We start from the raw sequence: 19360 nt of genomic DNA, 5'->3' as shown, positions 1-19360 counted from the left end.
TTTTTTTTTTTTTTTTTTCTGTTTGTGGTCCGGCCTTCTTTTGTGTGTGCGTGTGATGCATCTTTAGATTTTTTTTTCTCCCCCACCATGTGGTTTTTGACACTTTCTGCGAGGACCAGAGTGGAAGTTGGGTGGGTTAGGGGAAGGAAGAAGCATTAGGAGGGGATTAAAATCGATCAGCGTGGCTCCTGTTCCTTTCCCAGGAACAGGAGTAGTCTACCAGCCAGAGGGAGGAGAATGACAGTTTGTCAAGACATATTTTCTTTTGCTTTCCAGATAAATTTCATTTTAATTTCTAAGTAATGAGTTCTGCTGTCATGAAAGCAAAGAGAAAGGATGGAGGCAAAAAAAAAAAAAAATTCACGTTTCAAGAAATGTTAAGCTCTTCTTGGAACAAGCCCCACCTTGCTTTCCTTGTGTAGGGCAAACCCGCCGTCCCCCGCGCGCCTGGGTGGTCAGGCTGAGGGATTTCTACCTCACACTGTGCGTTTGCACAGCAGATAGAAAGACTTGTTTATATTAAACAGCTTATTTATGTATCAATATTAGTTGGAAGGACCAGGCGCAGAGCCTCTCTCTCTGTGACATGTGACTCTGTCAATTGATGACAGGACATTAGAGAGAGAGAAACAGTTCAGATTACTGCACATGTGGATAAAAACAAAAACAACAACAAAAAAGGAGTGGTTCAAAATGCCATTTTTGCACAGTGTTAGGAATTACGAAGTCCACAGGAGATGTTACTTGCACAAAAAGAAATTAAATATTTTTTAAAGGGGGAGGGGCTGGGCAGATCTTAAAAACTAAAATAAAATTCAAACTCTACTTCTGTTGTGTAGTATGTTATTGAGCTAATGATTTATTGGGGAAAATACCTTTTTATACTCCTTTATCATGGTACTGTAACTGTATCCATATTATAAATATAATTATCTTAAGGATTTTTTATTTTTTTTTTATGTCCAAGTGCCCACGTGAATTTGCTGGTGAAAGTTAGCACTTGTGTGTAAACTCTACTTCCTCTTGTGTGTTTTACCAAGTATTTATACTCTGGTGCAACTAACTACTGTGTGAGGAATTGGTCCATGTGCAATAAATACCAATGAAGCACAATCAAGATTATGTACTGTGTGTCTGTAAAGGGTCAGTGATAATGAAAAAGACAGCTTGTTTTGTTCAAAATATAGACTGGATTTCCCATAGAGCTCTTTTAATAGGCTTTCATGAATCAATAACATAGCAAAATGCCTCCAGACCTAAATAAGGTGTTTACCTACTGAGAGCTGCAGATTTGCCCTAAATTTTCACAGCCGGATTCAAGGTATTCTAGACTACTTGTAGGCACTTTCAAGATCCCATCTGCTGCACTTGACTTAAGAAGTGACATTTGGGATTGCGTATCTCCTAAAAAAAAAAAAAAAAAAAGAAAAGAAAAAAAAGTGATGCGGTCATTTAACTCAGCTGCAACTTTTCATGGAAATGCAGGAAAGACTAACTCATTGAATGATCAGTTGCCTACTTGGAATGCAATAAGTGGCTTCCACAGCTTATTTTTGTTTTCCAATAGAAAATCACAGCCTGCAGATGATCAGTGTGTGCAGATTTCTTCAGAGGCTGTTTAGAATGAAAAATGCTTTCATGGTTAAGCAAAAATGTATAAAAGGACTTCTGAAGTAAATGTTTTTTCTCTTATGTAGTTAAATAGATCATTTTGCCAGAAGTTCTGGGTGGACAGATCATAGATAAAAGCAAGTGTGAAGGGATTTAAGTTTCTAACAAAATTACAGCACCCGAAGGATGGGGTATTTTTCATAAAGTTATTTCCTAAAGGAAAGGATAGTGCAATTCTGTTCTGAGATTAATTTTACATTCTCCAAAATACATTTGAAGTACTTACTATTTTTTAAATAAGCTTTTTATTTCATGACCATACAGTAAATAAGCCAAAGTAAAGAATATTAACTTCTGGCTTATGCTACACTTTAAATGAGCAGAGTATTCTCTAACAGGGAAAAGTTGAGACTGAACATTCTTTTTTGCAACGGCATACTCTAAAGACAAGGCAACCTTCTTCTGAGAAAGGTTAATGACGTAGATGTTTTAGAGACCAGCAGAAGGTTGCATGAACGGTAACAGCCTCAACAAAAGCTGCTATGAAGTTTAACCCCTTTCCAGCAAAAAATAAATAAATAAAATGTAAAAAGGAAAAAGGAGAGCTTCTTTAAGAATACAAAGATAAATACTTAAAGAAACATGTTTTGAAGAATGTAAAATCAGTCTCAGGATGAAATGTCACTGTAATTTCCCTAGGAACCAAATATGGTTAATTTCTATCCACCCCCGACCATGAGTACGTAAGATGCATTTTCTTAGGGGTTTTGTCCTTCTTTGTTTGAAATACTAAACACAGAAGTACCAGGTAAACGCTTCATTTTCTTGATTTCCTATTTATTTACTTATTTTGTCTAGATGTCTTCACATTTAAATAAAAAAAATCTTCCCAGCCCAAAATGTATATGCAGGCCTGTCAAATCTCAGGTCTTAAAATCACTCAGGTCTTAAAATCATGAAAGTCCTTTAAGCTTTAAGAACAAATGTGTATAATTTAACTACTTAGTACACAGGTTTAGTCACTTTAGTGAGTTAGAGGAAACCACTATAATATTGGGGCCGGTGTCTATGTATTGGCAGGAAATAGAAAAGATTTTTGTGTGATCTCCCAAGCTCTCCAACTGAGAATTACATGGATTCAGAAACAGACCATGTCAGTGATTCCAAATCCCCATGAAGACTACTTTTTGTCTCTTTTGAAGAAGGCAGCCATTGATTTATAATAGGAAATGTGGGGAAGCTGGGCTGTCAGTCCCAGTAGTGATGGCAGTGGGAGGAGAAAGCAGCCAGTCCTGCTTAATCTGGTGAGATTGTGCACTGCAGAAATAGGAAGAAGAGGGCATTGAGTGTGCAAAAGGGCAGACTTACCCATAGGCTTGTGTGTATCAATGTACCAAAAGCATAAACCTTAAAATCAAAGCAGGAAAATCTGATCAAGATTCATAGATTTGCTACATTGGAAGTTACATTCAGGTTGAACACTAACAAGAACTCAATGGAGATTTTCCAGGATATATAAATTCTCTCTTCGACGTAGAAATATGTAATTGGTATAGCATATGGCTTCATCCTTTGGTGAACTTGCCTATATAAAACTTTGCAAATAGAGTTTATTTATTTGTTTCTTAGTCTATGCTTTCTTTGGAATTGGAATTATTAGTAACTCTTAAGTGGCTATTGTGAAATCTTCCCTTGTTAAGCACATTTTCCTAGCTTATTTTAATTTCACATTTCGTTGAATGTGCCGACTTCCTCTGGCAGTATATAGAATTGCCAGACAGAAATTCTGCACCCAAAGTATCAGGGCAATATTAACATTTAAGTTTTTTGCAAGAGGTTCTCAGCAAGGATCTAAAGAAAAATTATTCTACAACTTTTGCTGCCAGTTGTGAAAGACTTTTTAACAAATATTTTTAACCAAGCTGGACTCACTCGTTTATTTGAAGGAAAAAAAAAACCTTAGAAGTAAATTAACCACATTGGCACAGATAATGTCATTTTATTTGTACATTTCTGGCATAATGTGCTGAGAAATACTAATTCTTTTGACTCCCTGCCAGTTTTCTACTAATCAAAATGGAGAAGATATGCACTGTTTGGATTATACCTAAAAATAGTTGTGCTACAGTCACATCAGCAAATGGAATTAAATTAATTTCTCTTTCTTCCTCTTCACATACACCCTCTGCACCATTTAAATTTCCATCTAGAATATTGCTCCTGAATCTCATAATTTTTTATTCAATGCATCCCAAATAACATTGCTACATTGCAATGATTTTTAAGCAAACTCTATTGAACTACTCTTCCGGCAGGATAACACTCTCCAAAAAATGCCATGTTTAGTCTGCTGTCATTTAAGGATCCTCTACTAGATAGCTGTCATAATGTAATCAAAGAGGTAGGAATACTAGAAATAGATTCTTTGTAGGCTAATTTATCTCATCAATAGTCTTTTTACCCTTTTGTAGGTGGAGGGCAATAGTGACTGAATCAATCAGATTCGATTATGTGGTCATAGAACAGAGAAGTGGTTTCAAATCTGATGGCTCTAATGACAGACTGCAAAAATGGTAGCTCCAAGAAGCTCCCACACTGCTGGCACTATCAGAGCATGATCTTTGCAGTAATGTTAGCAGCACCCAAGACAGCTTTGTAAGCAACTGCCTTTAAACCTTTGCCTTCTCTTGGATGTTTGGCAGTGATCACGTCCCCAGCTTCTATGCTGAAGATCATTCTTGTCTTAGAAACACCATACTCACTAGCCCTGTTTGGAGCACTTCTTTTTTATTTCTTCTCTCCTTTCCTTTTTTTTTTTTTTTTTTTTTGAGACGGAGTCTTGCTCTGTTGCCCAGACTGGAGTGCAGTGGCATGGTCTAGGCTCACTGCAAGCTCCACCTCCTGGGTTCACACCATTCTCCTGCCTCAGACTCCCGAGTAACTGGGACTACAAGTGCCCACCACCCCGCCTGGCCGATTTTTTGTATTTTTTAGTAGAGACGGAGTTTCACCGTGTCAGCCAGGATGGTCTCCATCTCCTGACCTCTTGATCCGCCCGCCTCGGCCTCCCAAAGTGCTGGGATTACAGGCTTAAGCCACTGCGCCCAGTGTTGGAGCACTTCTTCAATTCTTTCTAGGACAGGATCTCACTCTGTTGCCCAGGCTGGTAGTGCAATGGCACAATCATGGCTTACTGCAGCCTCAACCTCCCAGGTTCAAGTGGTCCTCCCACCTCAGCCTCCTGAGTGAGTAGTTGGGACTACAGCCACGTGCCACCAAGCCTGGAATTTTTTTTTTTTTTTTTTTTTTGTATTTTTTGTAGAGACAGAGTCTCCCTATGTTGCCCAGGCTGCTCTTGAACTCCAGGGCTCAAGCAGTCCGCCTGCCTTGGCCTCCCAAAGTGCTGAAAATAGGAGCTTGAGCCACCATGCCCGGCCTTCAATTTTCGAGTAAGCTAGAAACACCTAGAACATCTAGTTCTTGATACATTTATTTTCCTGGGAGCATGGATTTCTCACAAATCATTTCCTAAAGCTCTGATTTTCAACATCTTTCAACATTTACAGTTCCATTTTTCCTCTCTCCATATTCCCTTGCTAATAGCTGTTAATTAGGAGTAGCAAGACCACACTGTTTTCTTCCCACTTATGACACAAAACTTACCTATGATGCATTTTAAATGTCAAGTTTGGGTTTCTTCCTGAGAATTTCAGTATTGCTCACAATTAGGTGGCAACTCCAAGCAAATAACAAGTTAAATACTTGTTTGTATTTTCCTATCAAAGGTGTCCAGGATGAGTTTAATATTTGGGGTGTGGGACTATCTTAGCCTTTCTTTTTTCTGATACTGTCACTTCGTAACCATGTGACCTTGTCAGTCTCATTATCTTGGTTTCAAAAGGTAATATTAGTTGTTCCACCTTCAACTATTTGCAAATTAGTTTTGCTAATTATTATTAGGCTAGCTGATTTGTGGGAATTGTGGGTAAAATTTTAGGGGTGTGGAAAACTCTTTCAAGCAGATGGCCCACTGTGGCCACAATGGCTGTCTAACTGTAGTTCCCACTATGCCCAGTGACCCTGGGGAAATCAATCAGTTTCCTTGCCATTCAGGTTCACTTCCTGCAAAGCCTGATCAGTAGCCTCTGTTTGCAAATCTCTTTGAGATGCTATGACAGAAGTTCTTTGCTTTGCAAAGTCTATCATTTTGAATACTTTCTCCTGGCCTCCTTTTCCCTTTCCTAGCAACTCCACCCACAGAAATCCCTCCGTCTTCTTTTTTTTTTTTTAAATGAAAAGAACAACTAAGAATAGCAAAAATATATATAATAGCCCATGCATTCAAACAAATGGTCCTTCATTTTTTGTTGCACTTAAAATTCCACAGAAACCACAACTGAATAAAATAATCTTCCCAAACATCGGATTAAAAAACCTGTTTGCTCTGTGCTGAGCAAAGTGATTGTTTAATGGTTCTTAACCCACAGCCACTTTGAGAAAGGAAAGCCAGTTTGGAAAATTACTCAACTCTACAATTTTGCATTGAGTTATAAATACTAAAAGCAACTATCTAGATTATTCTCCTTTTTCTTAGAATAGCAATTCAGAGATGAAACGCGCTGAGAGCAACAAGAGTTTATATTTTTGCACACCCCTCCTTTATGGGTTGCAGGGTATTGAGTTTTTCTGTTACCAACCTAATAAACAGGAACAAATCTACAGGAACTTTACTGGCTTACAATTTCTGTTATGTTAACTACAGGAACGCACCTGCAATCTTGAAGTCCTTGTAAAAAATGCTGTTAAAGAGTAAACATTAATAGACATTCCAATAACATTTTCTTCACTCAAGAGACTTTTTAAAACCATTTTAAGTAACATTTTAGTAAGATGCTCTTTTTAAAGAACTCATTGCACTTAACTGATTTTGTGATCAATTCAGAGATAGTATTTTTTTTTTCTTTTCTTAAAATAGGCATACATAAGTGAAACTGAGTCACTCAGAAAAATTCCAGACTCTTCAGCATGGGAAAGATCTTGATGTGTCTAGTAAACACTACCCCAGCCCCATGCAAGGTTATACCTAGATCAGTGCGGATCTAGAGAGATGATCTGGTGAGATCATTTTGAGATTTAAAGACCTGGTCTACTGAATAGCCTATCCGATCAGCAAATGTTTCCTTTATAGCAAACCCAAATCCCTCATCCTGTTTTCACTCATGATTGATCTCAGAGAAATCTGAAAACTGAGGACTGAGCCACTATTCTATACAAAAATCCTTTTGATGGCCAGGCATAGTGGCTCACACCTGTAATCCCAGCACTTTGGGAGGCCAAAGCAGGTGGATCGCTTGAGCCCAGGAGTTCGAAACCAGCCTGGGCAACATAGCGAAACCTCATCTCTACCAAAAATACAAAAGTTAGCCGGGCATGGTGGCACATGAGTGTAATCCCAGCTTCTCAGGAGGCTGAGGTGGGAGGATCACTTGAGCCCAGGAGGTCAAGGCTGCAGTGAGCCCTGATTGTGCCACTGGGACACAGTGAGACCCTGTCTCAAAAAAAAAAAAAAAAACCCTCTTGATGATATGCATGTAAAACTGTGACACCCTCTCCTCAGCTTTCTATGCACTCAATAATTCCATTTCCATTATAAACAACTTCAAATCTATTCATTCTTTCTGTTGTTCACTCGGGAATCATTTCCAGTAACAGGGATTCCTCTTAGAGACAAGAAAGAGCAAAACATGGTACATAACGTTAAGTTCAGGCCTGGTCTGATGTCATCAATATGTCATCATTCCTGGAATCATGCTAGTAACTTTTTTCAGTCACCAGAGTCACAAAGCTCTGAAGATCAGAAGAAAATATTGTACAAAGTGAAGAAGTGTAACACAAAGATTAGTAAATCTTCACAGTACTGCAAAAAGCATCCTGTAAGCATGGAATAAAACAGACAATATACATTTTTAAAATGTAAATTCCATTATAGATAATTTATGTTTTATAAATTATAAAATATATACTATTTTTTAAAAACATAAAATTTTTCTCAGACAAGGCAACCAATTAAAACCCCCTCCCGAAAGGGCACATGTTTACAACTCTCTTCAAACCTTTTGAGTGTTCATATACCTAAAGGGACAAACACATTTTATGTTTGTTTCTTTGAGATGGGGTCTCGCTCTGGCACCCAGGCTGGAGTGCAGTGGCATAACCACCGGTCACTGTAGCCTCAATCTCCCAGGCTCAAGCGGTGCTCCCATCTCACCCTCCCCTGAGTAGCTGGGACTACAAGCATGTGCCACCATGCCTGGCTAATTTTTGTACTTTTTGTAGACATGCCGTTTTGCCATGTTGCCCAGGCGGGTCTCGAACTCCTGAGCTCAAACAATCCACCAAGGCTCACGTGATCCTCAGCCCCCTGAGCAGCTGGGACTACAGGCACATGCCACCACACCCAGATTTTTTGTTTGTTTTTGTGGAGACCAGGTCTCCCTATGTTGTCAGAGCTGGTCTCAAACTCCTGGGCTCAATTGATCCTCCTGAAGTGCTGGGATTGCAGGTGTGAGCCATCGTGCCCGGCAGAGACAAAATTTTTCACATTATATGTGCTGGGAAAACACCTGGGAAGTGTAATTATGTAGCGGATTTCTGTGATTAGTCTTTTGTGATTCATATGTTCATCTGCTCTTAATTAAGGGTATCATGTACTGAGTGAGTGTGCTGTATGGGATGCACCCAGCCTAAAACAGAGCCTGTCCCCAAAGCAGTCACACGGTGGTTGGGAAGATTAGACATCCATGTGTTGAAAAATGACAAAGAATTAGGCAGGTGTGGTTGAGTGCCAGATGCTTGGGCCAAAAGTAGGGCTCTAGACCAGTGCTATCTCATAGCAACACAATGCAAGCTATATATTTAATTTTATATTTTCTGGTTCAATTAAAAATTAAAATTAACAGATAAAATTAGTCTTCCAATATGTAATTGATCTAAAACATTTTTATGAGATACTTCACTTTTAAAAATACTGAATCTTTGAAATCTGATGTGTATCTTACATTTCTAGCCCATGTTAATTGGAACTAGGCACATTTCAGGGGCTCAGTAGCAGGAGAGAGTGGATGGTAGAGTGGCGTAACCTAGAGGCCGGATAACCACGTGGACCTTAGATGAGGAGAGAAAACCACATGAATGGCCATTCCAGGGGATGTTATAAGGAGAAGAAAACTGCATGAACAAAAACCTAGAGGTATGGGGAGTCAAGAAGAATGGTCAGACAATGAATAGGCAGTTGCAGTTACTTCATTTTGATAGAGTAATTGGAGATGAAACTGGAAAGTGGTTTGGGAACAGATCAAAAAGTTTATGTAAAAGCATTGAACTCTAATCTTCCTAAAAGCATGGAGATTTATAAGCAAGAGTGTCAGGATGAAAACAGTGTTTTAGAAAGATTCACCTGGCATCAGAAGGCATGATGGGTAGATATTAACATCTCACTTTATCTTCAAAGTAATTCTGAGTTAGTAAATTTAAAAATCCCATTGTACAAATCAGAAAACTAAGATTTACGTAATTTCATATACGTGAACTCATTATTAAATTGCTTTTTTTTTTTTTTTCTGAGACAGCATCTCACTGTCACCCAGGTTGGAATGCAGTGGTGTGATCTTGGCTCACTGCAACCTCCGCCTCCCGGGCTCAAGTGATCCTCCCACCTCAGCCTCCCAAGTAGCTGGGACTACAGGCAGGTACTACCACACCTGGCTAGTTTTTGTATTTTTTTAGAGACAGGGTTTTTCCATGTTGCTCAGTTTGGTCTCAAACTCCTGGTCTCAAGCCTTCAGCCTGCCTCAGCCTCCCAAAGTGCCAGGATTACAGACGTGAGCCACTGCGCCCGGCTGACCTTTTTGACTTTTATGTATCAACTTCAGGAACTGACTCAGAGAAACACACTCCTACCAAGCAGGTTTCCGAGTGCGTAAGTATGAGGGCCTGTCAATTGCCCAAGGTCATGCCCCTATGGAGGTAATGCATGTGAGCTGAGGCAGTTTGTTCACGGCAACAGGTGAGCAGAGATAAGTCTAGGTGCCTGACTCCTAAGTTAGTCTCTTTTTCATGTCTCCAAACTACTTGTCTGTTGCCTACCAGACTAGAGGTCCCTTTAGAACTTGCCTTTTTATCTTTAACTCTGCAGTGCCTGATGCATCACCACCTACAGGGTATGCACTCTGAATACTCGTTGACTGCATTCTACTAGAGTCAGAGAAACAAGCTCTCTAGCTCCCACGACAGTCCAGGCACATAGTGGTAACAGGCCTAACTAGGCCTAACTAGGGCAAGAAGATGTGAAATAACCCTCTATTTCTTTTGTACATCCAGATTTCCACTATTCGACACAAAGAATAGTTTCTCTAGGAAAAGTGCTAAGCCTCAAATTGCAATGTATAATATATGGGACAACCTCTGCTGGTGTACAGGAAACAATGAGATTTTCCAAATATGTCTAAGAAACGCACTTATTTCTACAAATGGCACATCGATTGTTGGACTTCTGTACCTAACCAACATAAATTCTATGACTATGAAGGTGGTATATACTGTATGAAAATGTACATCATTATTTAAAAATAGGCATTTCACCAAAATTGCTAAATGAAAACTACGTGTTCTAAGTTCTAGGTCAATTGTCAATGGGAAAAATACTTGATTTACTTGCCACTTATTGTATTATAACTTAAATGGGATTCTTTCCTTTCTAACTGAGAGATCCAGAGACGTTGTTCTCACTGGACTCCACGGGGAAAAAAAAGCCCCGTCCCAAGCCCCAGTGCTTTTCCTGGACCCAAACAGTCATTGTACCTAAGAGAGCAGATTTCATTTCATTAATGTACAGATTTCTATTTTAAATGTTACTTCTGCCTGTTAATACTGCAAGAAGTAATATATCCAGAAAAATATATTTAGGGCAAACAAACATCACAGCCCTCTCAAAGTTTCAAAACAGATGCGTAATCATTATCTTCCCATCTTAGCACAAAAGCTGGAGTTTATATGGGATCTTCAGCTGGTCCAAGTTATATGGATCTTGCCTTTTGACAAAGCATTAAGACTTTACTTGAGATTTTTAAATTGCAGGTGTGTTCTCAGTAATGCAGAATTCATTTTAAATAACATTATATTTTTATTCCCTTACCGGGATTATTGTTTGCAAGAAACTCAGTGTTGAGGTTTCACACTGGGAAGGTGGGAGCCAGGCAGAGGCTGACATGAGGAAACCTCCATGGGCCATGACCTTGGGACATTTGCAGGCCCCCTGCTTCAAACACTCAAGAAACCTATTTGGTAAGAATGCATTTCTCTGTGTCAGCTCCTCAGATTGATATATGAAATCAGAAAGCCACTTTAATAATAATTCACAAGGTAGCGGGTCACAAGTCCTATTACACACGCTGTGAGCATGACCAAACATTCTCTGTCTATACCCAGGGAAGACAGTTACAGCCAAAAGGTTCGCAGTAATCCTGGGGTCAGAACTGAGAAGCCTGGTTGCAATGACTTACCAGTGCATCCATTTTTACTGTGACCCAGAACACTGGAAGTCTGCTGGCTTTGAGACTGACTCTTTCCTAGATAGGGATTGGATGGGCACTGCCAGCAGTGGACTCTGTGTCTCTCCTTTTTCTGTCACCAATAGCCAAGTGCCCCTCCCTTCTCCGCCCCATTCCCCAGTAGACAGATTCTTCCTTTATAGAAGGCGAGACACCTAAGCAGGTCAGTCAAGTTGTGTTGACCTGACTGTCTCTTTACAAGGACAACATGTCTTTGCTCTCATCTATTATTTGACTTAGGAGGGCTGGCAGTCAGGAGGCGGTTTTGCTGCTTTCCCTCCAACTCTTGAGATTAAAGCGCATCTCCCATAGAAAAGCTACTGGTCCCTTTTCTACATTATAGGAACTCAGATACTTGGTTCTGTTAATCTTGCTAATGGAAATAGCATTGTTTCCATTTTATTTAATGATATAGCTCTTTTCCTTAAATGCGTTAAACATGTCTAACCAGCATTCAAATATTTCTTTCTCTGATCTGTATGTCAGATGAATTTGAACTGTAGTTACATTTTCCTGATCCATACTGCAGAAACATCTAAGCTAACTGTGCCTCCGAAAATGCCACACACAGGTCATCCTAGGCTGGAACTCTGGGCAGATGTCTAAGATGTGAATCATGTTTATGCAGGGGATAAAAATGATGGTTTTTTGATGGCACTGAAGAATTGGGTTCAGTCTAACACATATTAGATTACAGTTGTAGAGAAAAGTTTGAAATTTGTGGCAAAAAAGATGACTGTACTCTTAGGCTTTTCGTTTCCAACCAATGTAATAATATATTGTCGTCTTACTGCAATTATAATTCAGTAATACAAATACAATTTATAATCATTTATTCATTTGTTTTACCTACTATGTGCTGGGCCCAATAGAGTATAGGGCAAGGCAGACACTGTCCTCAAAATCAGGAAGCAACTGTAGCTAATGTTTCCTGGCACTTTTGAAGAATTAGTAGAGACAAAGTAAACAAGTGCTTTTTAGAGTTCATTTATCAGAAATCAGAAATAACTTGCTGGATGTCAGTCCAGTTAGGAAAGATGAGAAAAGCATTTTATTCCTTTTTAAGGGTGACCACAAAATCCATATATTGGAAATGTCAAAGTTAATATTAGATATTAATTACATGCATTAATTATATTACACATGCATATATCTTTTTAGGTAAAATATATGGGATAGTCCCATAAGCTCTTATCTGAGGCCCCGTGGGGCAAGATGTGTTTTGGGATTTCGAATCTGGGGATTTTAGGAAGGTAATATGGTTCATATACTAGATATTACATAACACCTAAGCAGATATCAGATATTACATAACACCTAAGCAGGGTCCAGATCAGCATCTTATAATCAAACATTGGTGTCTACTGTGAAATGTAGGATTATTCACAGTAAGTGGGTAAATAATCACTATAAATAGCCTTATACCACTTCAAGTCAGATCTTGCTGCCAAATGAGTTCAAGTAAGGTCACGTTTGCTGCCAAATGAGTTATGGAAAAAAACTCTTATCTTCAGAGTTTTCTGGATTTGGGAGTTTGGAATAAGAAGTTGTGGACCTGTATTATGGAATGTTCCTTTATAGAAAACCATCTACTGTTTAGGAAAGGCAATAAAATATATTTAAACTTACCAGTTACATTACATCAATTGATTTAATAGTAATACTATTCAGCAATTAATTAATTTGAGGAATAAATAGTTATTTAAATACTGGCAATTCCAGGGAGATTTTGAACCAGCTAAGGTTACATCCTGTTAGCAGGTATTAATAGCCAAAGGCATGATTGTGATGCGGGGACAACTTTTTTTTGGAAACAATCCATAGTAGTCAATATATTATATAGCCAACCTTCTGTTTTGCAGAGACCAACCTATCAGCTAAGAAAATATCTTTGGTGAATACAATGCTGATTTCAAAGAATCTCAGAATTGGAAGTGACCTTAAAAAATCGCTATAGCCCAACCATCTCTCAGAGCAAAGATTCTTCTTATTCTTGAGGCATCAACCCCTTTAAGATTACAAAAGAAAAGGAAAGAAAAAGAAAAAAGGCTATGATCTTCATCCCAAAAAGATGCACATAATCTACATATGAAAATCATCACAATATTTTCAAGGGGTCCATTAAGAATTCCTGCCTTAGATTCTTGCCGTATTTGAAAAGAAAGCTAAGGTAAAATTTCACAGCAATCTTAGTACTGTAAAATAAAGAGAGCTGCTTTATTTTAAGCTGCCTCATAAATTACCTGTGGTCATATGTCTTAGTGTCTTCTCTGACATTTATCTCAACTTATGATTTTCTATGCAGTATTTATAAGATAAATATTTTGAACTCATTGTGACCCTTGTTTTTATCTTAAAGGTGGAAAGAGGAAAAGTAATGACATTTTAGCTTTTCTCTTTGTATTTTTACATTCCATATCATCCATAACTCAGAGGGGTGAAAAAAGAAAAAGAAATCCTCTAAGGAAAAGGCCTAAAATGTCCTACTAGTAAATGTGTCAAGCATCAATTTTCAGTTTGACATTAACTGAGAAAGGAAATGATGAAGTAAATTTTCTAACTGTTGAGCTGTCACAGGAAAAATGATTTATATTAATCTCTGGCATGAAATCATGATTTAGATTTGTCAGTATTAGGTACACAATTTCTTTTTTTTTGACATTTGTAGGAGACTGAGGGGAGGGTTCTGGGTGTGTTGCAGTGTACACTTCCTTCTGCACTTTCATCTGAACTGTTTATGAAGGGCGTCCTTTTCAGCCTAAGTGTCTGAAAGAGGCTCACCAACCTGCCAAGAGGCAGTGCCATGGCAGATCTGCAGGAGTGCATGAACCTCCAGCCACACTGATTTCTAAGTGAGCAATGACTTCCTCCACGCATGGACAGGAAAACTTTCTGTGAGCTTCTTTCCATTCAATCTAGCAAAATGAAACATAAATGGTCCCAAGTACAAGCCAGATCCCACCTGAAGTCTCACCTGTTAACTTGGCTCCATCCAACAGCTTGCCTCATTGTCTTCACTTGCACACAAGGCCAAGACAGGGAAACACTAGGTAGGCTGGAAAAATAAGCCTAGGTGATTGGTTTCTGGCCCATCATGCAATATTTCTTATCAGGTTTTGCAACTGGACTTTGGCTGGGCCTCAGCCCAGAGTCTAGGGAGAATGGAGAGCTCCTCCTTAGATTAAGTGGCCAAGGGGTGTGGAGGTTTTCCTCTCACATTGTTACCGTTGAGGACCATTTCTTCTCCCCTCCCAGTAGGAGAAAAACACTCAGTCATAATAATTAATGTGCTTTGGAGCTATTTGGTGTCAAAAAAAATGCCATGAAGATTATAGAACACAGAATCTGAAACAACCTTGAGAACAGTATGCTGAGTCAAAGAACCAGACACAAAAGGCACATCTTGCATGATTCCATTTATATGAAATATCCAAAAAAGGCAAATTCATAGAGACAGAATGTAGACTAGTGGTTGCCAGGGGCTGGGAGGAGGGGGAGGGAAGGGTAACTGCTTAATTGGTCTGTGGTTTCTTTTTGGGGTGACGAAAACATTGTGGAACTAGATAGTGGCAGTGGTTACAAAATCTTTTGATTATACAAAATGCCACTGAATTGTGAGCTTTAAAATGCCTAAATGCTGAATTTTATGTTATGTGTCTTTTATCACAATAAAAAGAAAAATCCTATAGGGTTCTTTTCTATTAGGCTCGCAATTTGTTTAGATCAACAAAATCATGTAAAACCAAAACTGGGGAAGCTATTTTAATAAAAGAGAAAGGAAGAAAATTACTGTCACCTGAACAATGGTGAAATATATTTTTATCAGAGTTTAACGCATGCAAGGAGGAATCAGTCTTCATAAGCCAATGCGATTTCTTCTTTTTACAGATAAAGAAGTTAAGACTTTTGTGGTAACCTGGTCTTCAGGAGCAGACATCTAGATTTGAGTCTTTTTCTGCCAGGTTTATGGGCTATGTGACTTAAGTGCGCTTACCTGGGCTCTCAGAACCTCAGTTTCCACATCAGTAAACTGAAAATATCTAGGGCTGATCTTCCAAAAATATCATCAGACCTCACGATTCACCAAAGCCAAATCAATTAGAAGTTACTTCAAGAAGAGAGAATACCACCATGACAAAGTCTCAGCAGTGCCTCATAACAAGGAAGTCAAAATGGATATTTATAGGGTTTCAGCACCTAGGGGCACATATGATTCACAGCAGGTCTTTCAAGGTGCAACCGGTTGAGATTGGGCAGGGTTTGCAACATAATAGTGTAAGATTGGCCGGCTTAGCAGCACAAAGGTCTTGAAGCAAGTCTTGACAAGTGAACTGTTGTTTGAATAGCCAGCTGCTTGCCTGTTGTCTCAGATTAATTCCTACAGGAATTTTCTGAAGCAAACTGTGCAGTTATTTATTGATTGACAGACTTACTCCTGCTGAGGGAAGGGTTCCTGTAACAAACAGCTAAATTGTGATAACACAGGTGGTCTCAGTTTCAGTCCTGAGTCTGTCATGTCTGATACTGGCTGGAGTTCCCAGAGATGCGATGGTCACATGTCAAGCGCATAGCCTGGGCACTCAATAAATCCTTCATTTTTCCCCAAAGCATCACCACCATTCCCTCTCAAAACTCGCTCCTTGATAGTGAATCTCTGTCAGAACTAGAAGAAGGTTTGTGCTGTACAGACTGGAACCCTTCCTGCCATCCACTGTCGGACTGGGCTCCACTTCTTTGGTCAAAGGCAAATTCATTCAGCTGCAATAAAAAGTCCCAAGTCTTTTCACCACTCTGAATGAGGCAGCAGCAGAGCGCAGGGTTATGATGCTGACAGACAGAGGCCCTAGGTTCCCTGTCGCTTGATTTGTGAGCCTCGGCCAGTTATCTCCCTCTTTCAGCCTCACTTCCTCATCCAGAAGACGAGGATGATTGTGCTTAGCACACAATACATATTCGGCTAACTTTTTTAATTAAGTAAATTGTTGTCTTAAATTTTATTTAAATTTTTTTTCTAAGGTTGCATAAAGATGAAATTTTCTTGTTTTGTTTCCATTTGTTTCCGGTTGTCCCTTATCTTCTGGGAGGACCTGGGTTACAGCTCCCTGGACATGAAGGAATCAGTCTTTCATGTGGGATCCTGGGCCTGATGTGTTCAGAGGGAGAATGTGGAATCTCATGGGACAAGGTGGGTGCAAGGGACCCACAGACAGATTTTTCAAACCAAAGGTTTCACATTTCTTAGATAAACATGATCAGGTCTAAAAATATCCATTCTTAGCTATTCTCCTCTTCTCTTTTCCTATGACTTTCAACACCCCTCACGTGGTTGAAATTTGTAGCCAGTCCCATTCAACCTGCTTTGCTGCCTAGGGGTCAAGTATAACAGAGTTTTTTTGTTTGTTTGTTTGTTTTTGTTTTCGTTTTTGCAGTTTTATTTGTATAAACTAGTAGTTTTCTGATCTACAGAATCATCCACATCCATATGGCAGGTCAAATACATGCTATCAGAGATTTGTGGATAATTCGAATTTTGAACACTTCAAATGGAAGCTTTCAGAAAAGGCCCCTGAACTGGGGATTGGGACCTGCATGGTTCTAATTCTCTCTGCTCCCAGTAAGTTTGGGGGAGTAATTTTATATCTGGTAACCCCAGTGTTGAATGTGCAAAGGCTGCTGGTTGAACCAGGTAACCGCTAAGGTATTTTCTTAGCTCTGATTAATTGCAATTACCCTACTTTTAACCATTGATATTAAAGGTTCAGGCTTTCCTTGACGGCAAATCCCATCACTTTCTCAGGGGTATTAAAAGAAATCCAAGTTAATTAATTAATTTATATCTTTATATCAAGAAACATTTATTGAGCTCCAACTAGAAGCCAGGTACTATGTCAGGTCATGGGGTCATGGAAACCCAAGGTGCTGGAGACCTGGAGGAGGGCGTGACCAACATAAGTCTCTAACTCGGCAGGGTTTACTGTGAGACCCCCAAGGAGGGAGCAGATTCTAATGCTGGCTGGGACAGTCAGGGACAGCATCACCCACAAGGTACCAATGGACTGAAACTTGGATGGTGGATAGTTTTTGACAAGATGAAAAGCACATTCCAAGCAGAAGGGAGAAACTCTCAAAGGCTTGCAGGCAAAAAAGAGCAAAGGACGCGGTCTGTGTTCCAAAGACAGCAGGAACATTTGCATGGCCGGGGCAGAGGCTGCCAGGCTGGCCCAGTGGGAAAGGATTCCTGATAACAGGCAAAAGCTGGATTGGGAAGGAGTTTATATATCTTAAAAAGAATTTTGGACTTCATTCTGTAGGGAAGAGAGTCACTGAAGATTTTAAGTACAAGAATAACTGGGTCGGATCTGAGTTTTTTCACAAGCAATCCCCGGTCACAAAGGAGATGGATGGGTGGAAAAAGAACTAAAGAAGATGGCAAGAGAAGGTCATCGATTTCAAAATGGGAGACAGGTGGAGGAGCAGTCTGGGGAAGTTCACAGTAAATGGATGTGTGGTTTAAGACTCTTGCGTCTGTGGGGGTGCGGGGAGAGATGGCCACCAAGCAGCTAGGAAAATAGATTTGTGCTTCAGGGAAGGGTTAGAGAACAAGGGACTTGTTGGAGGGACTTTTCACTTTTAACTTCAGGTTAGAAGTTAAATGCGAAAACGATCTAATACCCCAAAAACACCCCCAAAATAAGTAGGAAAATAATGATGAGGAGAAGACAAATGATGGGGAAGAGAACAGTCATTTCTACAGTATTCCTTGGGCTGATTTTCAAAACGGCAAGTCTTTTTTACATGTTGAAGGATAAATACCTCTTTTTGATAGCCAATTTAGGCATCATATGAATATAATAATGGCCTCATTGTCTCTAACTCAACACTCTGCCATGATGCCCTCAGTAACTGTAAATGCTCAAGATGCACAGAGATGCAAGATCCAAGGATACATCTGCATACGTCCACTGAAGATCACATTTTAAACCTTAATAGCTTAATAACAGATAAGAAAAATATAGATTTCAGTATTATTAAATATATATGCATGTGTATCCATATATGTGGTGTGTGAGTGGTGTATGTGTGTCTGTTCATATTCTTTCTCCTCCTAGGAAAAGACGATGTATTAGCTCAGGTGAGTTGCCCAGGAATAGCTAGGAAAAGGTCATGCTCTCCTTCTTCAGAGTTTCAGCCTGTTGTCCTCATATGCCCAGTTTATGCAGGACTTTTCCCTACATCATCAAAAGAATGTGTTTGGCACTGGGGCCTCAGTATCAAGCAGACAACATAGTTCTTACTTACTTTAGAAGTGCAACTGGTAGAATAAAGAGCCTGAGAACCGGAACTGCTGCCAGAAATAGCGGGGCAAATTCACCCACTTCCAAGAAGGTCACTCAGTCTCAGAACAGGGTGCAGGCAGATTGAAGCAAATTCTTGGCACCGCCTGTGCCATGCCTGCCTGTTGCATAATGGACAACCCTTAGTTCCCTTGATTGAGAGCGCTGGTGTTGACCCGGAATTTTCTGTTCCTCTCTGTTATATCACTTTCCAGCCCATGTCAAAACAATCACTATTGTCAGTGACCTTCCCTAATAACTCAGTCTCTCTTCTGTATTTAACAGCTACCTGTTAAGAATCCTATTTTTAACAAACAGGTATAACCTAAGAGCTGTCATCTGTCAGGTTTTAAATGTTTGTTAAAAAATAGGAGTCCCAGGGCTGGGCGCGGTGGCTCAAGCCTGTAATCCCAGCACTTTGGGAGGCTGAGACGGGCGGATCACGAGGTCAGGAGATCCAGACCATCCTGGCTAACAAGATGAAACTCCGTCTCTACTAAAAAATACAAAAAAACTAGCCGGGCGAGGTGGCGGGCACCTGTAGTCCCAGCTACTCAGGAGGCTGAGACAGGAGAATGGCGTAAACCCGGGAGGCAGAGCTTGTAGTGAGCTGAGATCCGGCCACTGCACTCCAGCCTGGGCGACAGAGCGAGACTCTGTCTCCAAAAACAAAACAAAACAAAAAAAAGGAGTCCCAAACATGTAGCCATTAGGCAACAGAAAGCCATAAACAATGGGAAGAGCAAGCAACAGCAGGAGACGTTAATCACATGACTTCATTACTGAACCTCCACTTTGGAAGGGCCA

General features: G+C 39.8%; 1 protein-coding gene across 1 annotated transcript in view; it reads left to right on the top strand.

Moving 5' to 3' along the window:
- The window catches only part of ADRB1 (adrenoceptor beta 1), a gene marked incomplete at its 5' end in the record, with an annotated part of 10503 nt that extends 6315 nt beyond the window's left edge, over window positions 1–4188 (top strand). Inside the window, one exon of the mRNA XM_011927923.1 lies at window positions 4083–4188. Within this exon, the coding sequence (XP_011783313.1) occupies window positions 4083–4188 (106 nt within the window). The remainder of the gene's footprint in view (window positions 1–4082) is intronic.
- Between the last annotated feature and the right edge of the window lie 15172 nt (window positions 4189–19360).

The sequence above is a fragment of the Colobus angolensis genome, unplaced genomic scaffold (assembly GCF_000951035.1).
Source record: "Colobus angolensis palliatus isolate OR3802 unplaced genomic scaffold, Cang.pa_1.0 Scaffold75, whole genome shotgun sequence".
NCBI lineage: Eukaryota > Metazoa > Chordata > Mammalia > Primates > Cercopithecidae > Colobus > Colobus angolensis.
Note: the sequence above shows the minus strand (reverse complement) of the source record. Positions and strands in the feature narration are given on the sequence as shown.